The sequence below is a fragment of the Lasioglossum baleicum genome, unplaced genomic scaffold (genome assembly GCF_051020765.1).
Source record: "Lasioglossum baleicum unplaced genomic scaffold, iyLasBale1 scaffold0195, whole genome shotgun sequence".
Taxonomy (NCBI): domain Eukaryota; kingdom Metazoa; phylum Arthropoda; class Insecta; order Hymenoptera; family Halictidae; genus Lasioglossum; species Lasioglossum baleicum.
In genome coordinates, this window is record NW_027469255.1 from 181336 (window position 1) to 203449 (window position 22114).

Sequence of the window (22114 nt, forward strand, 5' to 3'; positions counted from 1 at the left end):
AAGGATTTTCCATATCAGGAGTGAGGTCTAGTAAAAATGGACATGTACTAGTGGATATCAAAGGAGACGCGTCTAAGGCTACAAGCTTCAGTAAACTGGTAAACTCCAAACTATCGGGGGCCAAAGCACTGGCAGGACCCAGTAGAATGAGAAACAAAGTACTCCACCTAAAACAACTGGAAGGTGACGCCACAGTTGAGGAGATTAAGGAGGCAGTGGTGGCAGCCCTACCGGAGACCACCACAGAAGACATCACAGTGAAAGCTCTCCGCCCAGCTTTTGCAGGGAGGCAAAATGCCACGCTTATTTTACCAACTGAAATAGCGGTAAAATTATTGGAAAAACGCTCTCTACGCGTAGGCTGGAGCTCCTGCCGGGTGATCGAGCGAGAAGAGGTGATTCAATGCTATCGCTGCCGGGAATTCGGGCACTTTATCAGGAACTGTCAGGGACCTGACAGGACGAAACTCTGCAGAAGATGCGGAGCAGAGGATCATAGTGCTATACAATGCTGCAATCCAGAAAAATGCATGGTGTGTATGACAGAAGGGCATAGGGACGGTAGCCTTAAGTGTCCGGCCTACCGCAGGGCACTGGAGCTACTGCGTAAATCAAGCAAAGACAGAGTTCCTGAAAACGGAAAAAATATACAAAGACACCCAGAGAATCTATTACAACAGATAGAACAAACACAACAATCAGGACAAACACTACAAAACAAACAGTAAATACATACCTACCAAATACTTACAGACTTCACAAATGGAACAGCAAAGTACAACCTCCACACCTGTAAGAAAACAAATTAAAATGTTACAAATCAACCTAAATCACTGTAAAAACGCGCAGGAACTACTCACCCAATCTGCAATACAACACGAAATAGACATAGTTTTCATATCCGAACCATGGTCCCCACCATCGTTTTGGCATAATGATGGTCACAAATCCTCATCCATATGGATACCGCAACCTATAAGCAATTTGAACAGCATTAAAAGTCTTTACAAATCTAAAGGTCTGGTAGCGGTACAAATTGAAGATTATATCTTCATCTCTTGTTACATCTCTCCAAATGTGAGCTTGGAGTCCTATACAGGAAAAATAGCGGAACTGGAAAGTTTTCTAGACACTATAAGTACAGACAAATGTGTTATTGCCGGGGACTTTAATGCCAAGTCAACTGCCTGGGGATCAAGATCACTTGATGACCACGGCACAGTGGTACTAGAAATGTGCAATAACTTTGGACTCATTCCTAAAGTCAGTACGGGATCGCACACTTTTGAAAGGAACGGGTATGTTTCCACAATAGACATCCTACTATGCGGGGCAACGGCATATAACGGCATCACATCTAGCCAAATACTTGAAGAATATACGGCCTCGGACCACCGCTATTTGAAACATGTGTTGACGATAAATATAGCCAATGCTACCAAACCCGGAAAAAGTAAAAAATTCAAACTCGACGTCGACAGATTCTCCAAAACCTATCTCCAGATCACAAAGATTGCTGACCCGGCAAAAATCTATTCCGTAGAAGATGTCGAGGCCTATATAGGCATGATTACTGATCTTTATGAATCCACCTCTTACACAATACAACATTCCAGTAAAAGGAAAGAGGTCTGGTGGTGGAATGAGGAAATCGCCACATTGAGAAGAGTCTCCATCAGCTCTCGTCGAGCCTTGCAGCGAGCGCGTTCAAATCTGAAAAAACACCCAGAAGGTTCCAATCTAGAGGTAATCAGATGTCTAAATAAACATAAGGCGAACAAAAAACAACTTAAACACGAGATATCAAGAGCAAAAAGAAATTCTTGGGCAACACTCATAAATGACATAGACACCGACATAGGGAGGCGCTCAGTTGCCCACAATACGATTGCCCACATGCACATTGCGCACATATCTTTTGGACACAGCATGATTGGGCACAAGTACAATCGGACACATCTCGATTGCGCACAAGGAGAATCGGACACATCTCGATTGCGCACAAGAAGAATCGGACACATCTCGATTGCGCACATGAAGAATCGGACACATCTCGATTGCGCACAAATAGAATTGGATTCATCTTTATTGGGCACACATAAAATGTAAAATTGCACACACGCGAATCGTGCACAAATAGAATTGCTTACAGTAATTTTTAAACGCAGATGGAAATGCGGCCGATGGCAGATGGAAATGATGGAAGTGCATATCTAGGTTTATGAATTCTTGTGAAGGATCTGCCAAATACACCTTGACGAATTAATTTTTGAAGTGTAGAAATGAATGGTTTTTGGTGTGTGCAATAAATTTTAGGTTATAATGTTTTTACTCATTAAGAGATAAAATTTGTGCAGGAAGAGTACATTAATTATATGTAGATATAACACGTGCCACGGAAAAATGAGTAGATTGTTCGATTTTTAATATTAATGTGATTGTGAATTAAAATATTGACAACGAAGAGCGAAGGACTGAAAAATTACACGAATGTATAGAATTGATTTCACAGCTCCCGAATAATTCTGTGTGAAAAAGATAATTTAGATAAGTATTTTTTGCCTATAAAATATTATCATTTTTCTGAGTTATGAAAACGATACTTTGTGATTTTTTATATTTTTCTTTTACATGTGGTGTACAAAGCAGATCTACTAGCTGAACTATTTTAATTGGAACGCACGGTCAGATCCTGATTATTGCAAGGAAAATGTTCTCACGGTGAGTAATATGTAACTTGTGATCTTGAAAACCATCATATTCTTAGATAGAAAGCATTAATAATTGAAGTTTATACGCGACATATATGATCGTGCTTTATACAATCTTTTTTAAACCAGTTGATCAGCGTGTAATGTCACAGCAGCGTTTAGAATGATAACTGTAAATGTATACTGAATTTCCCCAATCAGATGTACCTTCTTTGATATAGATACATAATCCCTTTTACTTGTCATTTTAACTACATAATATAATGTGAGAAGTAAACCTTGCGGTTGAGTTTTAATTCTTGTATTTTAAATTATCATAACCGCTCCGTAATTTGTGCGTGCCAATGTATGAAATAAGTAAAGGAAAGTAAGTAGATATAGAAAGTAAGAAAGCATGTATGTAATAATAAAAGGAAAGATTAAATAAGCAGTGCTGGGTAGAATTCAAATATATTTGTAGAATTATAATATGTAGATACGTACATAAGTTTCTATAACAATAAAAAATGGGAATATTGTAAACTCGACTCTTAACAGTTCTGTTTTTTTTTCATTTATAAATACTTATTTATAAAGTAAACAATCTGGTTCGTGGATTTCGAATGTGGTGTAAGCATTGGACTTTGTAAGTTTGACATACGTGGAATTGCAACCACGTTGTCATAATGTCGTGTTATCTGTGCTTGATCTGAAGTGCCAAATGTTTGTTAGGAATTCTTGTGATGGGTCTGTCGCATGTACCGGTACCAATTAATGTTTGAAGTGTAGAAATGAATGGTTTTTGGAGTGTGCAATAAATTTTAGGTTATAATGTTTTTACTCGATATATGGTTTCGATAGTAAATTTGTGCAGGAAGAGTACATTAATTATATGTATATATAACACGTGCCACGGAAAAATGAGTAGATTGTTCGATTTTTAATATTAATGTGATGTGAATTAAAATATTGACAACGAAGAGCGAAGGACTGAAAAATTACACGAATGTATAGAATTGATTTCACAGCTCCCGAATAATTCTGTGTGAAAAAGATAATTTAGATAAGTATTTTTTGCCTATAAAATATAATCATTTTTCTGAGTAATGGATAAGATACTTTGTGATTTTTTATATTTTTCTTTTACATGTGGTGTACGAAGCAGATCTACTAGCTGATCTATTTTAATTTGAACGCACGGTCAGATCCTGATTATTGCAAGGAAAATGTTCTCACGGTGAGTAATATGTAACTTGTGATCTTGAAAACCATCATATTCTTAGATAGAAAGCATTAATAATTGAAGTTTATACGCGACATATATGATCGTGCTTTATACAATCTGTTTTAAACCAGTTAGTCAGCGTGTAATGTCACAGCAGCGTTTAGAATGATAACTGTAAATGTATACTGAATTTCCCCAATCAGATGTACCTTCTTTGATATAGATATATAATCCCTTTTACTTGTCATTTTAACTACATAATATAATGTGAGAAGTAAACCTTGCGGTTGAGTTTTAATTCTTGTATTTTAAATTATCATAAACGCTCCGTAATTTGTGCGTGCCAATGTATGAAATAAGTAAAGGAAAGTAAGTAGATATAGAAAGTAAGAAAGCTTGTATGTAATAATTAAAGGAAAGATTAAATAAGCAGTGCTGGGTAGAATTCAAATGTATTTGTAGAATTATAATATGTAGATACGTACATAAGTTTCTATAACAATAAAAAATGGGAATATAGTAATCTCAACTCTAAACAGTTCTGTTAAAATATATAAGTTTATGAAAGAAGAGTACATCAATTAAATGTAAATATAAGACATGCAACGGAATTCGTGGATTATAAAATTTTTGAAATTAATGTGATTGCGAATTAAAATAGTGACAACGAAGAGCGAAGGACTGAAAAATTACACGAATATGTAGAATTGCTTTCACAGCTCCGGAATAATTCTGTGTGAAAAAGATAATTTAGATAAGTATTTTTTGCCTATAAAATATAATAATTTTTCTGAGTAATGAATACAATACTTTGTGATTTTTTATATTTTTCTTTTACATGTGGTGTACGAAGCAGAATTACTAGCTGAACTATTTTAATTGGAACACACGGTCAGATCCTGATTATTGCAATGACAATGTTCTAACGGTAAAAAGCATTGATAATTTAACTTTCTATTCTTTGTATGTCTTGAAATATTCATAATATGAAGAATAAATAATAATTATCAGTAGATAAGAAACATTTTTTAATAAATTTTAGTGCAAATTTCATCCCGATATCTCTGATGGTTCAAGAGTTATAGTAAAATGTCAGGATCCAACCTGCTGTGTTCGGTCGTCGTATGCTGTGTATCGCGCGGTGCAGCATTCAAACAAATTTTTAACAACATTCTTTGTTAGAACTAATTTTACGGAAAGTTTCTATCTTTGTCAGCGATAATATCATCGACCATATTTTCATTTTTATGTTCTTCAGAATCATTTGTTTAGTCAGCGACCACCATTTGTTATTTCATCTGACGCACGCAACGCGTAGCTAACGAATATTACAATACAATATTGTTAGAATCAATTATATTCTAGGTAACGATCGTATTTTCATATTCATTCTATAAAATGTGTAATCGTAATTTTACCGTGTCGTCAATGTTTTACCAATTTTTTTACATATGTTGAATTATGGCTGTTTAAAATTCATTGTATTGCCGATAATATTTTGTTTCTCTCAAAGTAATCATACTGTTAATAGATGGAAAAAATCGCAGGTAAAGTGAAAGGTTCTTTTGTCTTTGTACACAACGATTACGTGTACAATAAAGATCATCGCAGTGAAAATATTTATCGTTGCAACACACGACGCACCACACGATGTTGTGGGGCTGTGATGGTTCTCAGCGATGGGACTATTACGCTATTAAAACCCCATAACCACCCTGGGCAAGAATATATTGCTACGCAGCATTTTATGATAGAGGAAATGATGAAGCTGAGTCGGGAGACATTGATCCCATTTAAACAAATATTTGATGATGTTTGTAGAAAGTATGTTTATGCTTACTTTTCTTATGTGTTTCTTTTATCAACTTTTTTTTATATTTTCTCCAAATATTTTGATCAAATATTTATCTATCTATCGATATGTGACACTCTTACAGATTTCAAAGATTTTTTAATATGTTGTAGAATTGATTTGGAATAGCAGATGTACACAGGAAAGAACAACCATATGGAGTTAGTTTGTGTTAAATTTTTAGAGTGTGTGGGGGTTTTTAAAACATATTAAGAAATCACTGAAATTAATTGTTGACAGTGTCACATATATATAAATTCACTGAAATGTTATACAAATATTTATTTAAAGACATCCAGATGCTGCAGCTTACTGTTCATTTTCAAAATTAAGACCAACGTTGCACAGACAGAGAGCTAATTTCAAACCCACAATTCCGCAATCCTTAGAAATTTTGTATGATCAGATGAAAACTTATCAACCATTGGAAAAACTAAAAATATCTGTTGTGAAGTCATTAAAAGACGAATTTGCTGTTATAATTACAACTGACGGCTTGCTAGAAGGATTAAAGAATTCAAAAGAAATATTCGTTGATGGAACATTTGCAGTAAGTAGCATAAAACTCTTAGATATAATGTTTTTGTTTAACAATTTAATTAACTTAAACTCTATATATTACAGAAGCTATTTAACTTAAATGTTTATATCAAGAATATCAGACTTTTCAAAGTAAACTTACTGTGTATATATGATAATAATAGATAATAATAATAATAGTAGATAATAATAGTCGTCTGTAATTTTAGGTTTTACCCAAGAAGCCACACATGGGACAGCTCTACACCATGCATATACGCTACATGGATAATGTAAAACATAATTTATATTGGATTTACTTCTTAAATTGTATCCAATGCTCCTTCACAAACATAAAGAATTGCTTCTCTGCAGGGTATTGCAACTATACTTGTACTGTGCGAAACACGGACGGCTGCGATGTATACTGCCATATGGAAACAAATATTTACTTTAATACCCGAATTACCAAATAATATAAGATTCATAATGAGTGATTATGAAGCAGCTGCTGTTACAACTCTAAATGAGTTATTCCCTAATGCGCATATACATGGTTGCTGGTTTCACTATTGTCAGGTTGGTGATACTGTTTGAAGTTATATATTATCATATAAATTACAATTTTGTCTATGTATAGAAAGCTACATTTTTTGTCATACATATATGTACGATATATCGCAGGCTATTCTGCGAAAGTGGCGCAAACTTGGTTTGACTAATGTACCTAATACTGTTCTGCGTATGTCAATGTCTTTGGCTTTAGTACCTGAAACAAAATTTCAAGAAGCCTTATTAATTATACAAAAAGAGGCAGACAACATAGCAAGTAATTTCCCCAATGTTCTTTTATTTATGACTTACATGCGAATTAATTGGTTAAAAATGGCATCGCAAGTAAGCGTATACAATTGTCCGGTGCGCACTAACAATATTGCAGAGTCTTTCCATAATGTTGCTGGTCAAAAATTAGGAAAACAGAACATAAACGTTTGGGCATTTCTAGGTATAGTATTATTTAATTTTTTGCAATCAATTTATTTATAATTTAATAACTATATACTTACATCATTGTCATGTTACTCTAAATATGCGGCAGTATGTAGTTAAATGTTATTAAATTTTAGAAAAAATAAGAGATTTGCTTATGGATCAAGAATTAGATTTGAATCGGCTACAAAATGGTGTAGCGTCTCGAAAACCACGTACTCGTGAAAATATTAGTCGAAGGAAAAAAATTGCTAAAGCTCAAGCTGAATTTGATACTGGAAGGTTAACATTCTTTCTATTTATAATTATTTTTATTGTATATATGTTTATAAATTTATATGATTTTGTAGATTATCTCTAGAGGAGTTTTTAAATATATTTCATCATAAAGACACAATTTTTAAAATCAATCAAATCAGTGCATTGGCAGGTAAATATATATTGATAATTTTAAAGCTACCTCATAGAATTAAAATACTTTTTGTACAGATGAAGATATTAATGACGAAATTGCTGATGCTAACTCTTTTGCCAAAACAACTTATAATCCTACAGAAACCGGTAAATAAATTAATTTTATATTATGTAGTACGTATTATCGATTGTAGATATTATATATATTATAATGTTCTCTCCGTATATAATTTGTTGTTAAAGATAAACTAGAATGGATGCATGCAAAAACGTTACCAGGTACGACTTCAGCATCATCGAATTCCTCGACAATACAGGACGGGACAGTGTCAGCAGGTTATCTCCAATCCACATATTAATCTCAACTTTTCTAAATCGTTATTATTAATATAATAAGTGGTGTCAATTATCACCAATTGTGACCGAGGTGTATCGAAAAATCAAATTTTTCATATAACCAAGCAGTACGGATAATTAATTGAACATATATTTTTTAGGCGATTATATTGTTGAAATACTTAATGATAGTTTTTGGGAATGTGAAAAAGGAGATACTAATGATCAAGAAGATAGTAATAACCACAAATCAGGATTTTGCATAATCTGTTTTATTAACAAAGCAACAGAAGTTTGTGTGCCTTGCGGTCATCTTGCTTGTTGTATAACTTGTATCAGCCAATGTGATTGCAAACGATGCCCTGTATGCAATGTCAGCTTTACGATGTACGTGACACTTCGTGAACCAGAAATATAAGTATGCTCAGAAAACATCAACACTATATATCTTAGAATAATAGAAATACGGTTATAACATATCTGGGTCACACATTCCACGCGAAAACGAATACATTTTGGAGTAAAATTTCGGATTTTGTTCTTTAAATATGTGTAGTCTTTAGTGATCTATGAACGAATCTCAAAGGATTTTTCGATGTCTTAAAAATTGTTGATTTTACACACGTGTAAACAAACGTGTTATCTTTTTGTCATTGAGTCATAAGTATAAAACTATCCCAGTATTCATTGTAGTGAAAACACAAGAGTATCTACTAAAAATGTTTTTTCCATAGACATATAGAGATAGACTGCGCGGCCTGAACGAAGCGCTGAAGCCCACAATGGCGGCGTGCGAGAGAGAGAGAGAGCATTAGCCGGGGTCCATAGCGCTCTCTTTCTAATTGATGTGTCGACACATCATATAGAAAGAGAGCGCTATGGACCCCGGCTAATGCTCTCTCTCTCACTCTTTGTACCGCGCGCCGCCATTGTGGGCTTCAACTCGCCCATAAGACGGCGCAGTCTATCTCTATATGTCTATGTGTTTTTTCACCATTTCTTTTGCAATTGTTTTAAACAAATAACGTGTTTTCATAGCAGACCAAATTTGTTGTTTTAAAATAAAATTAAAAATTGTACATTTGTTACTCTTTGGTTATAAATTAACCAGATACATTGATATCTTTGGTTATAAATTTCTCTGTATTTCTTGACATTTATTTTTCATATTATGAATACTTCAAGAAATACAGAGTTTATAACCAAAGACATTGGCTGATTTAAATTATCTGAAAAAATACTGAATAAGTAACAAATTAACAATTTTAAATTCCATTTTAAGACAACAAAATTTGAACAATTAATTAAAAATGATTACAAAAAGTATATATTTATTACAAGAATTATCAACGCATAAAAATCATTTTATAATGAATTTTAGTGCAAATTTTATCTCGATATCTTTTATGGTTCAGCAGTTATAGTAAAATGTCACGATCCAGCCCACTGTGTTTGGCTGTCTGAGGCAGTATATCTTTTTTAATAGAGGTCCGTAAAGGGGACACGGGTCTATTGAAAATTCGGAATATGTTTAAAATGATAGCAAAAGAAATGGTGAAAAAAACATTTTTAGTAGATACTCTTATGATTTCACTACAAGTTCCCAAAAACACATTTTCATCGCTTTGATAATTCTAAACTTATGACTCAATGAAAAAAGGTTAACACGTTTTGTTAAGATATCAAAAATCACCATATTTAAATTTGAACAAAATCTGAAATTTTACTCCAAAATGTGTCCGTTTTCGCGTGGAATGACCCATCTGTGAAGGTCAATTGGAATCTCTTTGTAAATATTGAAGATCTCTTTGTAACGTACATCCAAAATGGCCAAACGACAAAAATTGTGTTAAAAACTCAAATATTGAGTTTTTCCAATATTACAAGTGGCATTTTTAAGTTTGTGAATTTAGCCTTTTTGCCCAGCAATTCTGCATGTCCACGTACGTTCAGATTATCTGTAAAAAAACAATTTAGTAAGAGAGAAATGAGTTCTTCTCTAGCAATACTAAGTTTAGTCCATATAAATTGTACCTTTGTCCTCCAATTCTTGGTTGACTCTTTTCTTCGTACATTTTTTATATGCACCTGGAATTGTTAAAATAATTATTAAGAAATAATTATTAAGATTGTAGATTTACCGGTTGTCATAAAATTTTCACTAAATTCTGTTTCTCAACTATATCCAGATAGCACTGACAATGAGACGTCTTAAAGATGTCTTTAAACGAGTAAATTCGTTTTTCCTGGATTGCGAGGGTGCGGGATTCGCGTTCTCATTTCTCGATAATACAAAAATGGGGGTTTTCAGTAGACAAAATCGCTAGATAGCTCGATCTAGGCCGCTCTCGCCCTCAAGAGTTCTATTTTTTTATTTGCGGGCGTAATTTGCATTATTCGGAAGCATACAACTAACGTATGTAGCTGATTTCATAGCTATTTTCTTAGCTACATGCTTGTCGAATAATGCAAATTACGCCTCATAAACGTAAAAATAGGACTATAGAGGGCGATCGCAGCCCAGATTAATCTTTTATCTAGCGCTTTTCACTACTTAAAATCCCATCTTTGTATTATCTAGAAATGAGAACGCGCATCCCGCATCCTTGCAATTCTGGAAACAAGTCTACCGCCTTAGGGTGGATTTATAGTGGAGCAGCGAGGTGAGCTGTGCGGTGAAAAAAAAAGAAAAACAATGAAAATACATATGTACTTTTTCATTAGTATGTGTCGAAATGTTGTCACGCATGTTGGTTTGTTTTCACCGCGCCGCTATCATCGATGCTCGCAGCTCCACTATAAATCCACACTTAAGTATTAACTTACTTCGATTTTGATCAGTAATTTCATTTTTTATAACACAAATCGGTTCTGGAGTAGTGCAAACATGTACCGCTATAAATAAGGAAAATATTTTATATATTTTATTAAACTGATTATTAATTTAATATTAATTAGATTATCTATTATAAGTAAAATGTTGAAAATTTTGCAACCTCGGTAAATCATGACAAGAGTATTAAAAGACTTTTTTTATGAGAATCCTCATTACACACTGTTTTAACCAGTCCCGCGTGTTTAAATTATTAATAGATTCAAGACAGGTAACCTAGTCCTACGACATTTCAAATTCTGTAGCTGTATACCGATAGCGTAGTCGTAGACCTATGTTTGTGACCTTACGGTATTCAGCTATAGGCGGTACATAGCTATAAGTCTCACTTAATAACCGCCGGTCGTGAATGTGTTAACAGTTCGAAGTAAAAATGGATGGTAGTTTATTTTGATTGAGGTCATTACGATTCTGGGAAAAACTTATGTGCAATGAAAACAATGCGCGATTAGAACAATCCCTATTTTTGTTTACATTAACACCAATTTTCATACTTTACCTTCATGATCTCCATACATTAATATCTTATGACCTTTATGAAACGATAATAAAAACTCTTTCAAAGTTAATCTAAAAACCAATAAGTAAATATCTTTTATGTATAATTATATTTTTTAACATTTAGGACAAAATCAAACCTTCCACTAGCAAGATGTTTCTGTAGTAATCCAATCTTATTATCTCTTATTACACTTTTCTTGTTGCTTTTACGACGTACACATTGTCCTTCATTGAGTCTTTTTAATTTAATTTCTTCATCCATTATTAGTTGCTTTATAGTTTCTGTAAAGTTTACACAGTTAACTTGGCTTGGATGAGAAATCGTTCTTTTAAATTTTATTTTATACACAAATAAAAATGTATAAATGAAATAAAATTAATGAAAGAATTACCCAAAAATATCCATATGTTTTTTTTCCCTCTTCCTAACTTCAATGAAACAACATTATTGTAAGACTCGGTGGTATTGTTTGTTCTCATGGGACAATCATATACTGAAACTTTTTCTGCTTTTGGCAACCACGTGGATCGTATGTATTCGATAAAAATTTTGATTGGAGGATGCTCAGCGGTAAAAGAAGCTGATTCTCTTTCAATTTCAGCAAACCCTTTTTTAAAGAGGTCTGCAGGAGCTAAAGCTAATGTCATTGCCATTGACAATACTTTAGTTGGTGCATCTGCGAGACCTAAATGGCGCCATTTTCGTAATAAAGCCTGTAAAACGTACACTTGGTTTAAAATTATATCTTTTTATGGGCAGTAAATTTATTCCCTATAAAATTATATTAACCTGATTATAGTGGAACCAGCAGCCTTTTACACTGCTCAATGGAAACTGCTGCTCCAATGCAATCATTGCTGCACTTTCATAATCAGTCATTGTAAACTTCAAATTCTCATGAAGCGTTGGAGCTAATTCTTTTATCTTGCTCCATATTGCTATATACATAGCTTTTGTTAATGTTTCGCACAATATAAATATTGTACCCACTCCCTTTCAAAGCAAAACTTTCATAAGTATAATATAAGCTGTTAAATTTGGTACCACTATCAATACGATGTGAATTTTTACCCTGGTCATAGGGCAGCAGTTACCATGTATTAAAGGGAAAGAATAAAAATTATATGCACTTTTATGCTTGTAGTAAAATTACAAAATAAATAATGTTACAATGGGATATTTAAAACAAACGTCTAAATGCTAATTTCTATATTACATAACAAAACATTACGATAACCTGTAAATGCTCTCTCAATTTAGGGTACTTCGTCAATTATCAAACGTTAACTCGAAAAATATTTCACCTAAAGTGCTATTAACATCTGTCAGTGTTGAGTGCATTTTGATCTTCAAATCTATTTGTCGTGAACTAATTTCGAATAACAAAACATAGTATTTATTTATTACGATACAGATTTATTCGTTACTAATAAATAATTTTTCTCCAAATAATATCGTTACTCGTGATTCAGGAATAAATTCTTACATTATTCTTTGTACGATAATCAAAATAAAATTTGCCCAACATTGCCTATACACATCATATAATTATAGTATAACAAACTAAAATAACATACTTTGGTAATGTATATTATACTTACGGTATCCATGTATACAATGTGAATAATATAAAGTTGTGCAATTGGTGGTTTAGGAGGTAAAACCTTGAATACAAATAAAATGCAAATTGTATAGAATTGAATAGAAATAAAATATAATATATGTATATACATCTTTTCCATTATTTCGTATTAAAAGAATATTTGTATCACATTATGTCCCCCTTCATATGAAACAACTTTCGGAAGAACATTTTTTAACATTTTCTGTTCCTTCTAAGAAATTAAAAACAGTCCAACTATTATATAATTCGTTGATACATAATACATATATACATTCAGTATTATGTCTATACTACATATTATATGAATACCAGGTATTTCGTTTATCTCATCCATTTTAATGTCTTCATTACTTTTACAAATAACAAAATATACAAAACAATAGTTGTTTTCATTTTCATGTTTTTTTCCGTCAAGAAAATTTTTTTCAAGTTTTAAAGTTTATCGACGATTTTTTTTGTAACAGCGACACATTTTTACTAGTGTAGCTGATTTAAAAAAATGGATTTTAAACACGTATGTTGATCTTGAAATGACCAGACAATTCATAATAATTTGAAGGACTAATAAATTTAATATTTTCTTGTCTGACCAATATCTTTGTTATCTTACAAGAAGCGGTCCTTGCCTGTCCAAGTAGCGTAAGTTCAGGGTAATGAAATACCGTGCTGGAAGTAAGGATGCTACATCTGGTCAGCAGTCGCTCGAAAAATATTTGACTTGGAACATAATTAATAAAGTAAATCTCTATAGAAATATTTTCTTTGTCTTGAGAGTAATAGAGGTCATATCAAGTGTATTTCTTGATAGCCTCATTAAAATTATCATGAATTTTCGGCACAGAGGCATTCCAATATCAACACATTTATACTCATTTATTAGTGAAAAATCGTCGATTACTTCAAAAAGTTGAAAAAACACGAATCGCACAATTTGCTAATTCTTTTACAAGTTACTTCTCAGTGTAATAAACATTTGGATTTGCAAAAACGACAGCAATATTAGAGTAGACAAAATCCTAGAAATACCTTATATATTAATAATAATATACACTATACACACTTTAAACACTGACATAATGTTGTGTGTTTGTCTTATGTGTCTATACATACACATATATTATACAAGGTGTAACAGAATATGTGAGACCCACTTCAGAAACTGATTGTACGTCTAAAACAATGAAAAAAATTCATATAAACATATGCTTGATCTATCTTTGTTTACGAGATATAACGGATTTTGTAAAAAGAGCAAACTCTCTCTGTCCATAAACTGCACAGTAAACCGGTATATCTCATAAGCAAGAATTCACGCAAGCTTCAGACTACAATAAGCTTCTCAACAAATTCGGCAAACACCAGGAGTCTTTCAGAGTGTAACCGGATCCATAACAAGACTTCTACAAGTTTTCTGGAAATTGGCAAGATAGTCATTTTCAATATCTTATGCACACACAGATGGAATTAGATAAGACAAAATTAAAACAGAAAAATCTCATCAAGACAGATAGACATACATTTATATGAATATTTCTCAATGTTTTTAAATATAGTACAATTACAGTTCCTGAGTTGATTCTCACATGTTCTCTGTTACACCCTACATATATACTTTACTTTCACTTGTATACTACTTACGGAGAAAATACCATCAGCATAGATACAGTGGGAGGTATCAAGAACGTTCAAAAGTGTGCCTGTAGTGAACAAAATGGCTGCTTTACCCTCTTCATCCTTTATTACTATTTTAGTAATGTTATCCATGATAGAATGAGTCTCAATGCAGTCATTTATGGCGATTAAATTAGGCGCAACTTGTGGATAGCTTTTTTGTCTTTCTCGGAAAAGTACAGCTTTTATACTGTTATATGATAATGTGCTTGCAGCAATAGGATACCTACACAAAAAAAGAATTTTATTTAGTTTTCTGATAATTTTTAAATCTATTTCATATTGTTCAAAGTTTCTTTCAAAAATATGGTACAATAATTACTGTCTACAGATGTCATCGAAGATTTTTTTTAATGGGATCAATGTCTCCCGACATAGTTGAAGCATATCACTTTTCATTTTCTCCCGCTGGATTGTATGAAACAATTTAGAATGATTGTGGGATTTTAATAGCGTAATAGTCCCATCGCTGAGAACCATCACAGCCCCACAACATCGTGTGGTGCGTCGTGTGTTGCAACGATAAATATTTTCACTGCGATGATCTTTATTGTACACGTAATCGTTGTGTACAAAGACAAAAGAACCTTTCACTTTACCTGCGATTTTTTCCATCTATTAACAGTATGATTACTTTGAGAGAAACAAAATATTATCGGCAATACAATGAATTTTAAACAGCCATAATTCAACATATGTAAAAAAATTGGTAAAACATTGACGACACGGTAAAATTACGATTACACATTTTATAGAATGAATATGAAAATACGATCATTACCTTGAATATAATTGATTCTAACAATATTGTATTGTAATATTCGTTAGCTACGCGTTGCGTGCGTCAGATGAAATAACAAATGGTGGTCGCTGACTAAACAAATGATTCTGAAGAAAATAAAAATGAAAATATGGTCGATGATATTATCGCTGACATAGATAGAAACTTTCCGTAAAATTAGTTCTAACAAGGAATGTTGTTAAAAATTTGTTTGAATGCTGCACCGCGCGATACACAGCATACGACGACCGAACACAGCAGGTTGGATCCTGACATTTTACTATAACTCTTGAACCATCAGAGATATCGGGATGAAATTTGCACTAAAATTTATTAAAAAATGTTTCTTATCTACTGATAATTATTATTTATTCTCCATATTATGAATATTTCAAATCATACAAAGAATAGAAAGTTAAATTATCAATGCTTTTTACCGTTAGAACATTGTCATTGCAATAATCAGGATCTGACCGTGTGTTCCAATTAAAATAGTTCAGCTAGTAATTCTGCTTCGTACACCACATGTAAAAGAAAAATATAAAAAATCACAAAGTATCGTATTCATTACTCAGAAAAATTATTATATTTTATAGGCAAAAAATACTTATCTAAATTATCTTTTTCACACAGAATTATTCAGGAGCTGTGAAAGCAATTCTACATATTCGTGTAATTTTTCAGTCCTTCGCTCTTCGTTGTCACTATTTTAATTCGCAATCACATTAATTTCAAAAATTTAATAATCTACGAATTCCGTTGCATGTCTTATATTTACATTTAATTGATGTACTCTTCTTTCATAAACTTATATATTTTAACAGAACTGTTTAGAGTTGAGATTACTATATTCCCATTTTTTATTGTTATAGAAACTTATGTACGTATCTACATATTATAATTCTACAAATACATTTGAATTCTACCCAGCACTGCTTATTTAATCTTTCCTTTAATTATTACATACATGCTTTCTTACTTTCTATATCTACTTACTTTCCTTTACTTATTTCATACATTGGCACGCACAAATTACGGAGCGGTTATGATAATTTAAAATACAAGAATTAAAACTCAACCGCAAGGTTTACTTCTCACATTATATTATGTAGTTAAAATGACAAGTAAAAGGGATTATGTATCTATATCAAAGAAGGTACATCTGATTGGGGAAATTCAGTATACATTTACAGTTATCATTCTAAACGCTGCTGTGACATTACACGCTGATCAACTGGTTTAAAAAAGATTGTATAAAGCACGATCATATATGTCGCGTATAAACTTCAATTATTAATGCTTTCTATCTAAGAATATAATGGTTTTCAAGATCACAAGTTACATATTACTCACCGTGAGAACATTTTTCTTGCAATAATCAGGATCTGACCGCGCGTTCCAATTAAAATAGTTCAGCTAGTAGATCTGCTTTGTACACCACATGTAAAAGAAAAATATAAAAAATCACAAAGTATCGTATTCATTACTCAGAAAAATTATTATATTTTATAGGCAAAAAATACTTATCTAAATTATCTTTTTCACACAGAATTATTCGGGAGCTGTGAAATCAATTCTATACATTCGTGTAATTTTGTAGTCCTTCGCTCTTCGTTGTCAATATTTTAATTCAAAATCACATTAATATTAAAAATCGAACAATCTACTCATTTTTCCGTGGCACGTGTTATATCTACATATAATTAATGTACTCTTCCTGCACAAATTTACTATCGAAACCATATATCGAGTAAAACATTATAACCTAAAATTTATTGCAGACTCCAAAAACCATTCATTTCTACACTTCAAACATTAATTGGTCCCGGTACATGCGACAGACCCATCACAAGAATTCCTAACAAACATTTGGCACTTCAGATCAAACACAGATAACACGACATTATGACAACGTGGTTGCAATTCCACGTATGTCAAACTTACAAAGACCAAAGCTTACACCACATTCGAAATCCACGAACCAGATTGTTTACTTTATAAACAAGTATTTATAAATGAAAAAAAAAACAGAACTGTTAAGAGTCGAGTTTTCAATATTCCCATTTTTTATTGTTATAGAAACTTATGTACGTATCTACATATTATAATTCTACAAATATATTTGAATTCTACCCAGCACTGCTTATTTAATCTTTCCTTTAATTATTACATGCATGCTTTCTTACTTTCTATATCTACTTACTTTCCTTTACTTATTTCATACATTGGCACGCACAAATTACGGAGCGGTTATGATAATTTAAAATACAAGAATTAAAACTCAACCGCAAGGCTTACTTCTCACATTATATTATGTAGTTAAAATGACAAGTAAAAGGGATTATGTATCTATATCAAAGAAGGTACATCTGATTGGGGAAATTCAATATACATTTACAGTTATCATTCTAAACGCTGCTGTGACATTACACGCTGATTAACTGGTTTAAAAAAGATTGTATAAAGCACGATCATATATGTCGCGTATAAACTTCAATTATTAATGCTTTCTATCTAAGAATATAATGGTTTTCAAGATCACAAGTTACATATTACTCACCGTGAGAACATTTTTCTTGCAATAATCAGGATATGACCGTGCGTTCCAATTAAAATAGTTCAGCTAGTAGATCTGCTTTGTACACCACATGTAAAAGAAAAATATAAAAAATCACAAAGTATCGTATTCATTACTCAGAAAAATTATTATATTTTATAGGCAAAAAATACTTATCTAAATTATTTTTTTCACACAGAATTATTCGGGAGCTGTGAAATCAATTCTATACATTCGTGTAATTTTGTAGTCCTTCGCTCTTCGTTGTCAATATTTTAATTCAAAATCACATTAATATTAAAAATCGAATAATCTACTACTAACTGCACAAATTTTATCTCTTAATACAGACACTATTGAAACCATATTTCGAGTAAAAACATTATAACCTAAAATTTATTGCACACACCAAAAACCATTAATTTCTACACTTCAAAAATTAATTCGTCTAGGTGTATCTGGCAGATCCTTCACAAGAATACATAAACCTAGATTTGCACTTCCATCATTTCCATCTGCCATCGGCCGCATTTCCATCTGCGTTCAAAATTACAGTAAGCAATTCTATTTGTGCACGATTCGCGTGTGTGCAATTTTGTCTGTGCCCAATAAAGATGAATCCAATTCTATTTGTGCGCAATCGAGATGTGCCCGATTCTTCTTGTGCGCAATCGAGATGTGTCCGATGCTCCTTGTGCGCAATCGAGATGTGTCTGATTGTACTTGTGCCCAATCATGCTGTGTCCAAAAGATATGTGCGCAATGTGCATGTGGGCAATCGTATTGTGCGCAACTGAAGGCCTCTCCCGACATATGGGGAAGACCATATAAGTCGGTAATGGGAAGAGTAGCAGGAAAACCTCCACCCAGCGTCCTGACAGAAGAGGAAACCGGAGAGATAGTCAAGTCTCTTTTCCAAACAACACCGGAACCCAACCAGGCACCCCCCACCTCTGACGTGAGAGACGTCTCTCATGACGCTAATGACCGACCTTTTACAGAGGAAGAGGTTTTAAGGGCTATGAAGGCGGTTAAAAAAAAGGCACCCGGCAGAGACGGTATCCCAACAGAACTAGTGACACTGCTATCGAAGATCGCACTGCCCCATGTCACTCGGCTCATAAACACGTGCTACAACTTGGGGTATTTCCCAACCCCCTGGAAGAAACGCCGCCTTGTACTAATACCTAAGAAACCCGGACCGGATGGGCACACAGGATGGAGACCCCTCTCCATTCTATCCAATATGGGTAAGATACTCGAATATTGCCTAAAAGAGAGACTTCTAGAAAATGTTGAATATGAACCAAACCAGTATGGATTCAGGCGCGGTAAATGCACGATACATGCTATGCATGAAATCATGAAACGTTGGGATAAAGCAAAAAATAAGTCACACTACTGCATTTTAATCGCCTTAGATGTGAAAAATGCCTTCAATACGATTAAATGGCATAATGTCATAGAGGCACTATCCAAAAGAGCGATACCAAACAGGCTCTTCAATATATTGAGAAATTACCTACAAGATAGAAAAATCACATACGGACAAAATTCAGAAACGAGTTTCTATGCAGGTGTCCCACAAGGCTCGGTGCTTGCGCCTTTGCTGTGGGACCTGCAATATGACGACCTGTTAAAGATGGTACTCCCCAGAGGCGCCTATCTGTACGGATATGCGGACGATGTCGCCTTGATCATCACAAAATCCACTGCAGAAGATACTTCAAGAGTCGCTACAGAGGCCTTAGCAAAAATTAAAAACTGGTTTCGAGTAAAACAACTCACACTCGCGCAGGAAAAGACAGAAATGGTTATGCTGACGGGGAGAAAATCCACAAAAGATATTGCCATCAGAATCGGTAACATAACCCTTGACCTTAAAAAATCAACTAGATACCTTGGGCTAATAGTGGAGGGCAATCAATCTTTCACTGGACACCTAAACTACGCCGCAGGCAAAGCGACAAAGATCGCCGGAGCACTGAACGGCATTATGCCAAACATTGGGGGTGGTTCTTTCCATTCACGGCTTTTATACTACAGGGTCATAGAGTCCGTTATACTTTATGCGGCACCTATTTGGACAGTATCTACTAGCAAAACAACAAAGACTAAGGTCCTTAATAGGCTCCAAAAAATATCCCTTTCAAGAGTGGTACGGGCTTATAGGACAACATCTCTGGATGCGCTATGCGTTCTTGCCGGTCTCCCTCCACTGACACTCTTGGCAGAGGAGAGACGCCGTATTTTCCTCAGACAAGAAGAATTGAGAAATAACACGGAAATCAACTATAAACTGGAGTGGAAGAAAATTAAAGAAGAAGAAAGGGAAACCACCTTGAAACTATGGCAAACGAGCTGGGACATGGCCACACACGGACGTAAAACTCATGGTCTAATTCCGAAGATAAGCGAATGGATGGACTGGGGTCCCAAAACCCTAGATTTCCACCTTACACAGATATTAACAGGTCATGGATGCTTCTCGGATTATCTTCACAAGATGGGAAAGCGGGACGACACTACGTGCATAATGTGCAAGCACCCCTTGGACAGCCCTGAACACACCGTCATGGAGTGCCCAGCGTGGAACCTAGAAAGAGAAGAACTGGTAGCTGAAAATGGACAACTTCGATGGAATGAAATTACAACGTGGCTAAATGATCCACAAAAGATGCCGAAACTAAGATTTTTCATTAACAAGTTAATGACGAAAAAAGAAGAAACCGAAAGAGAGATCCAAAAAATGAAGAAAGAAGATCGAGTATGACCACCAGGAGATAGATATAGTAAAGGCGTAGATACCTACAGTAGCCCCCTCCCCGTGCAGTAATGCTGTATAAGCGGTTCCGCGGTGGAGAGGGTTCCTGTTAGGTATTAGTACTAGACGTAGGGCAGATAGAGGAGGAGGGGTTTTTAGGGGGTACACAACACCGGAGTCCCTCACGACGTACGCAAAGTATTTTCCCCTCCTCGTAAAAAAAAAAAAAAAAAAAAAAAGGTTAGGTTAGGTTGGGTTAGGTTGGGTTGGGTTAGGTTAGGTTGGGGTCTGAGGGATACGGGGTTCTTCAATGATGACTCGGAATCATTGAAGGATATGACTGCAGTGGCGGTGGTCCGTATCCTAAAACCCTCTCGCTCCACCTCCTCGTGGTGGACCCTGGAGCACACTGCGGTGTGTGCTAACGGAGCGAGTGGTCGGAACTGGGTCGCAAGATGTCGGCCCCGTTCCGTATACCGCAAACCGGAAGGTTCCGGAGCGGGGGGGCTTGCCTTTACCGGCCGACCCTGCGAGGAGGATAAACCTCTATAAAAAAGTCCCTAACTCCAAGTTTCGGCATGCGGCGAAGGAGACTACTCCCGGGAACGCGGAGCGCCGGGAGTGGGTCTGGTGGGTGCACCGGACCAATAGCATGCCACCTCCGGGGTACCAGCCCGCCCCTCGGAGTATCTTGGGCTTCCCTAGGCAAGGCGGCTCTGCCTAAGGTGACCTTTACTTCCGACCACGCTCGTGGGATCTATATGGATAACATTAAAGAAAACTTGAAAAACCCAAAAAACCAAAAAAAAAAAAGTGAGACGGAGGAGAAGGAAACACTAGACCAAGTGGAAGGCAGTATCTACGAGATATCTGACACCAGCATACTAGTGGGCACTGCGACAGACCTAGACGTTCCAACACACTCGTCTACTCCATTTAAACTGCAGACAGAGGACAACATATTCACTCCTTCTAAGTCACTTGCGAGGAGCCCTACAGGAACAACGGTGAGCCGATTGACCAAGGAAGCAGGACATAGTCAAACGACAATAAGACCGAGATCACGGTCTGACTCGGACATGATCGAAATGATAGAGGACATGGAGATCCTCGACTTTGAGTTCGAGCAGGAATCCCCGGAACAACTGAGGAAACGGAAAAGGACCACTAACAGGACCGAAACTAAGGCTGACTGCAATATTAACGCAAATATTAAGACATTAGCAGACGCTCTAAAAGACCTTTCGGGCATAGTTAAAGGCCGAGAAGGCATAAAACTAGATATAAAATCGGCTA

At 34.6% G+C, this 22114-nt stretch overlaps 3 protein-coding genes across 13 annotated transcripts; 2 read left to right on the plus strand and 1 right to left on the minus strand.

Annotated features, from left to right (window-relative positions):
• The first annotated feature begins 762 nt into the window (after positions 1 to 762).
• On the plus strand, positions 763 to 2225 carry LOC143220096 (uncharacterized). Its single transcript, XM_076445830.1, has 2 exons — positions 763 to 1746; positions 2169 to 2225. Exons 1-2 carry the CDS (start codon positions 763 to 765, stop codon positions 2223 to 2225), a joined length of 1041 nt encoding a protein of 346 aa, XP_076301945.1.
• Positions 2226 to 4621: 2396 nt separating this feature from the next.
• LOC143220100 (uncharacterized) lies at positions 4622 to 8761 on the plus strand. Its single transcript, XM_076445834.1, has 10 exons — positions 4622 to 5739; positions 6059 to 6317; positions 6517 to 6579; positions 6662 to 6865; positions 6971 to 7292; positions 7414 to 7558; positions 7627 to 7706; positions 7766 to 7837; positions 7934 to 8026; positions 8188 to 8761. The coding sequence occupies exons 1-10, from the start codon at positions 5447 to 5449 to the stop codon at positions 8442 to 8444; spliced, it is 1788 nt and encodes a 595-aa protein (XP_076301949.1). The 5' UTR covers positions 4622 to 5446; the 3' UTR covers positions 8445 to 8761.
• On the minus strand, positions 8274 to 18687 carry LOC143220101 (uncharacterized). Of its 11 annotated transcripts, none has more exons than XM_076445835.1 (11): positions 15039 to 16825; positions 14684 to 14942; positions 13023 to 13085; positions 12211 to 12414; positions 11813 to 12134; positions 11558 to 11702; positions 11419 to 11489; positions 10853 to 10921; positions 10061 to 10114; positions 9846 to 9984; positions 8274 to 8423 (listed from the first exon to the last, which is right to left on the minus strand). In XM_076445835.1, exons 1-10 carry the CDS (start codon positions 15329 to 15331, stop codon positions 9884 to 9886), a joined length of 1581 nt encoding a protein of 526 aa, XP_076301950.1. In that variant the 5' UTR covers positions 15332 to 16825; the 3' UTR covers positions 8274 to 8423; positions 9846 to 9883. The 11 variants fall into 11 exon arrangements, 9 of the variants coding, with proteins under 9 accessions (XP_076301950.1, XP_076301958.1, XP_076301956.1 ...); XM_076445838.1 differs by lacking the exon at positions 8274 to 8423 and having other exon boundaries at positions 8996 to 9984; positions 15039 to 15331; positions 15935 to 16825; XM_076445836.1 differs by lacking the exon at positions 8274 to 8423 and having other exon boundaries at positions 8996 to 9984; positions 15039 to 15331; positions 15498 to 16825.
• Between the last annotated feature and the right edge of the window lie 3427 nt (positions 18688 to 22114).

Bases quoted from the DNA above. Each gene is read 5' to 3' on its own strand.
- LOC143220096 (XM_076445830.1), top strand. From the start codon at position 763: ATGGAACAGCAAAGTACAACCTCCACACCTGTAAGAAAACAAATTAAA. The intron at 1,747-2,168 runs GTAATCAGATGT...TTTTAAACGCAG, and splicing joins CAGAAGGTTCCAATCTAGAG to ATGGAAATGCGGCCGATGGC.
- LOC143220100 (XM_076445834.1), top strand. From the start codon at position 5,447: ATGGAAAAAATCGCAGGTAAAGTGAAAGGTTCTTTTGTCTTTGTACAC. The intron at 6,318-6,516 runs GTAAGTAGCATA...CTGTAATTTTAG, and splicing joins TCGTTGATGGAACATTTGCA to GTTTTACCCAAGAAGCCACA. The intron at 7,707-7,765 runs GTAAATATATAT...CTTTTTGTACAG, and splicing joins TCAAATCAGTGCATTGGCAG to ATGAAGATATTAATGACGAA.
- LOC143220101 (XM_076445835.1), bottom strand. From the start codon at position 15,331: ATGGAAAAAATCGCAGGTAAAGTGAAAGGTTCTTTTGTCTTTGTACAC. The intron at 10,922-11,418 runs GTAAAGTATGAA...CCTTATTTATAG, and splicing joins AATGTATGGAGATCATGAAG to CGGTACATGTTTGCACTACT. The intron at 9,985-10,060 runs GTACAATTTATA...GTTTTTTTACAG, and splicing joins CCAAGAATTGGAGGACAAAG to ATAATCTGAACGTACGTGGA.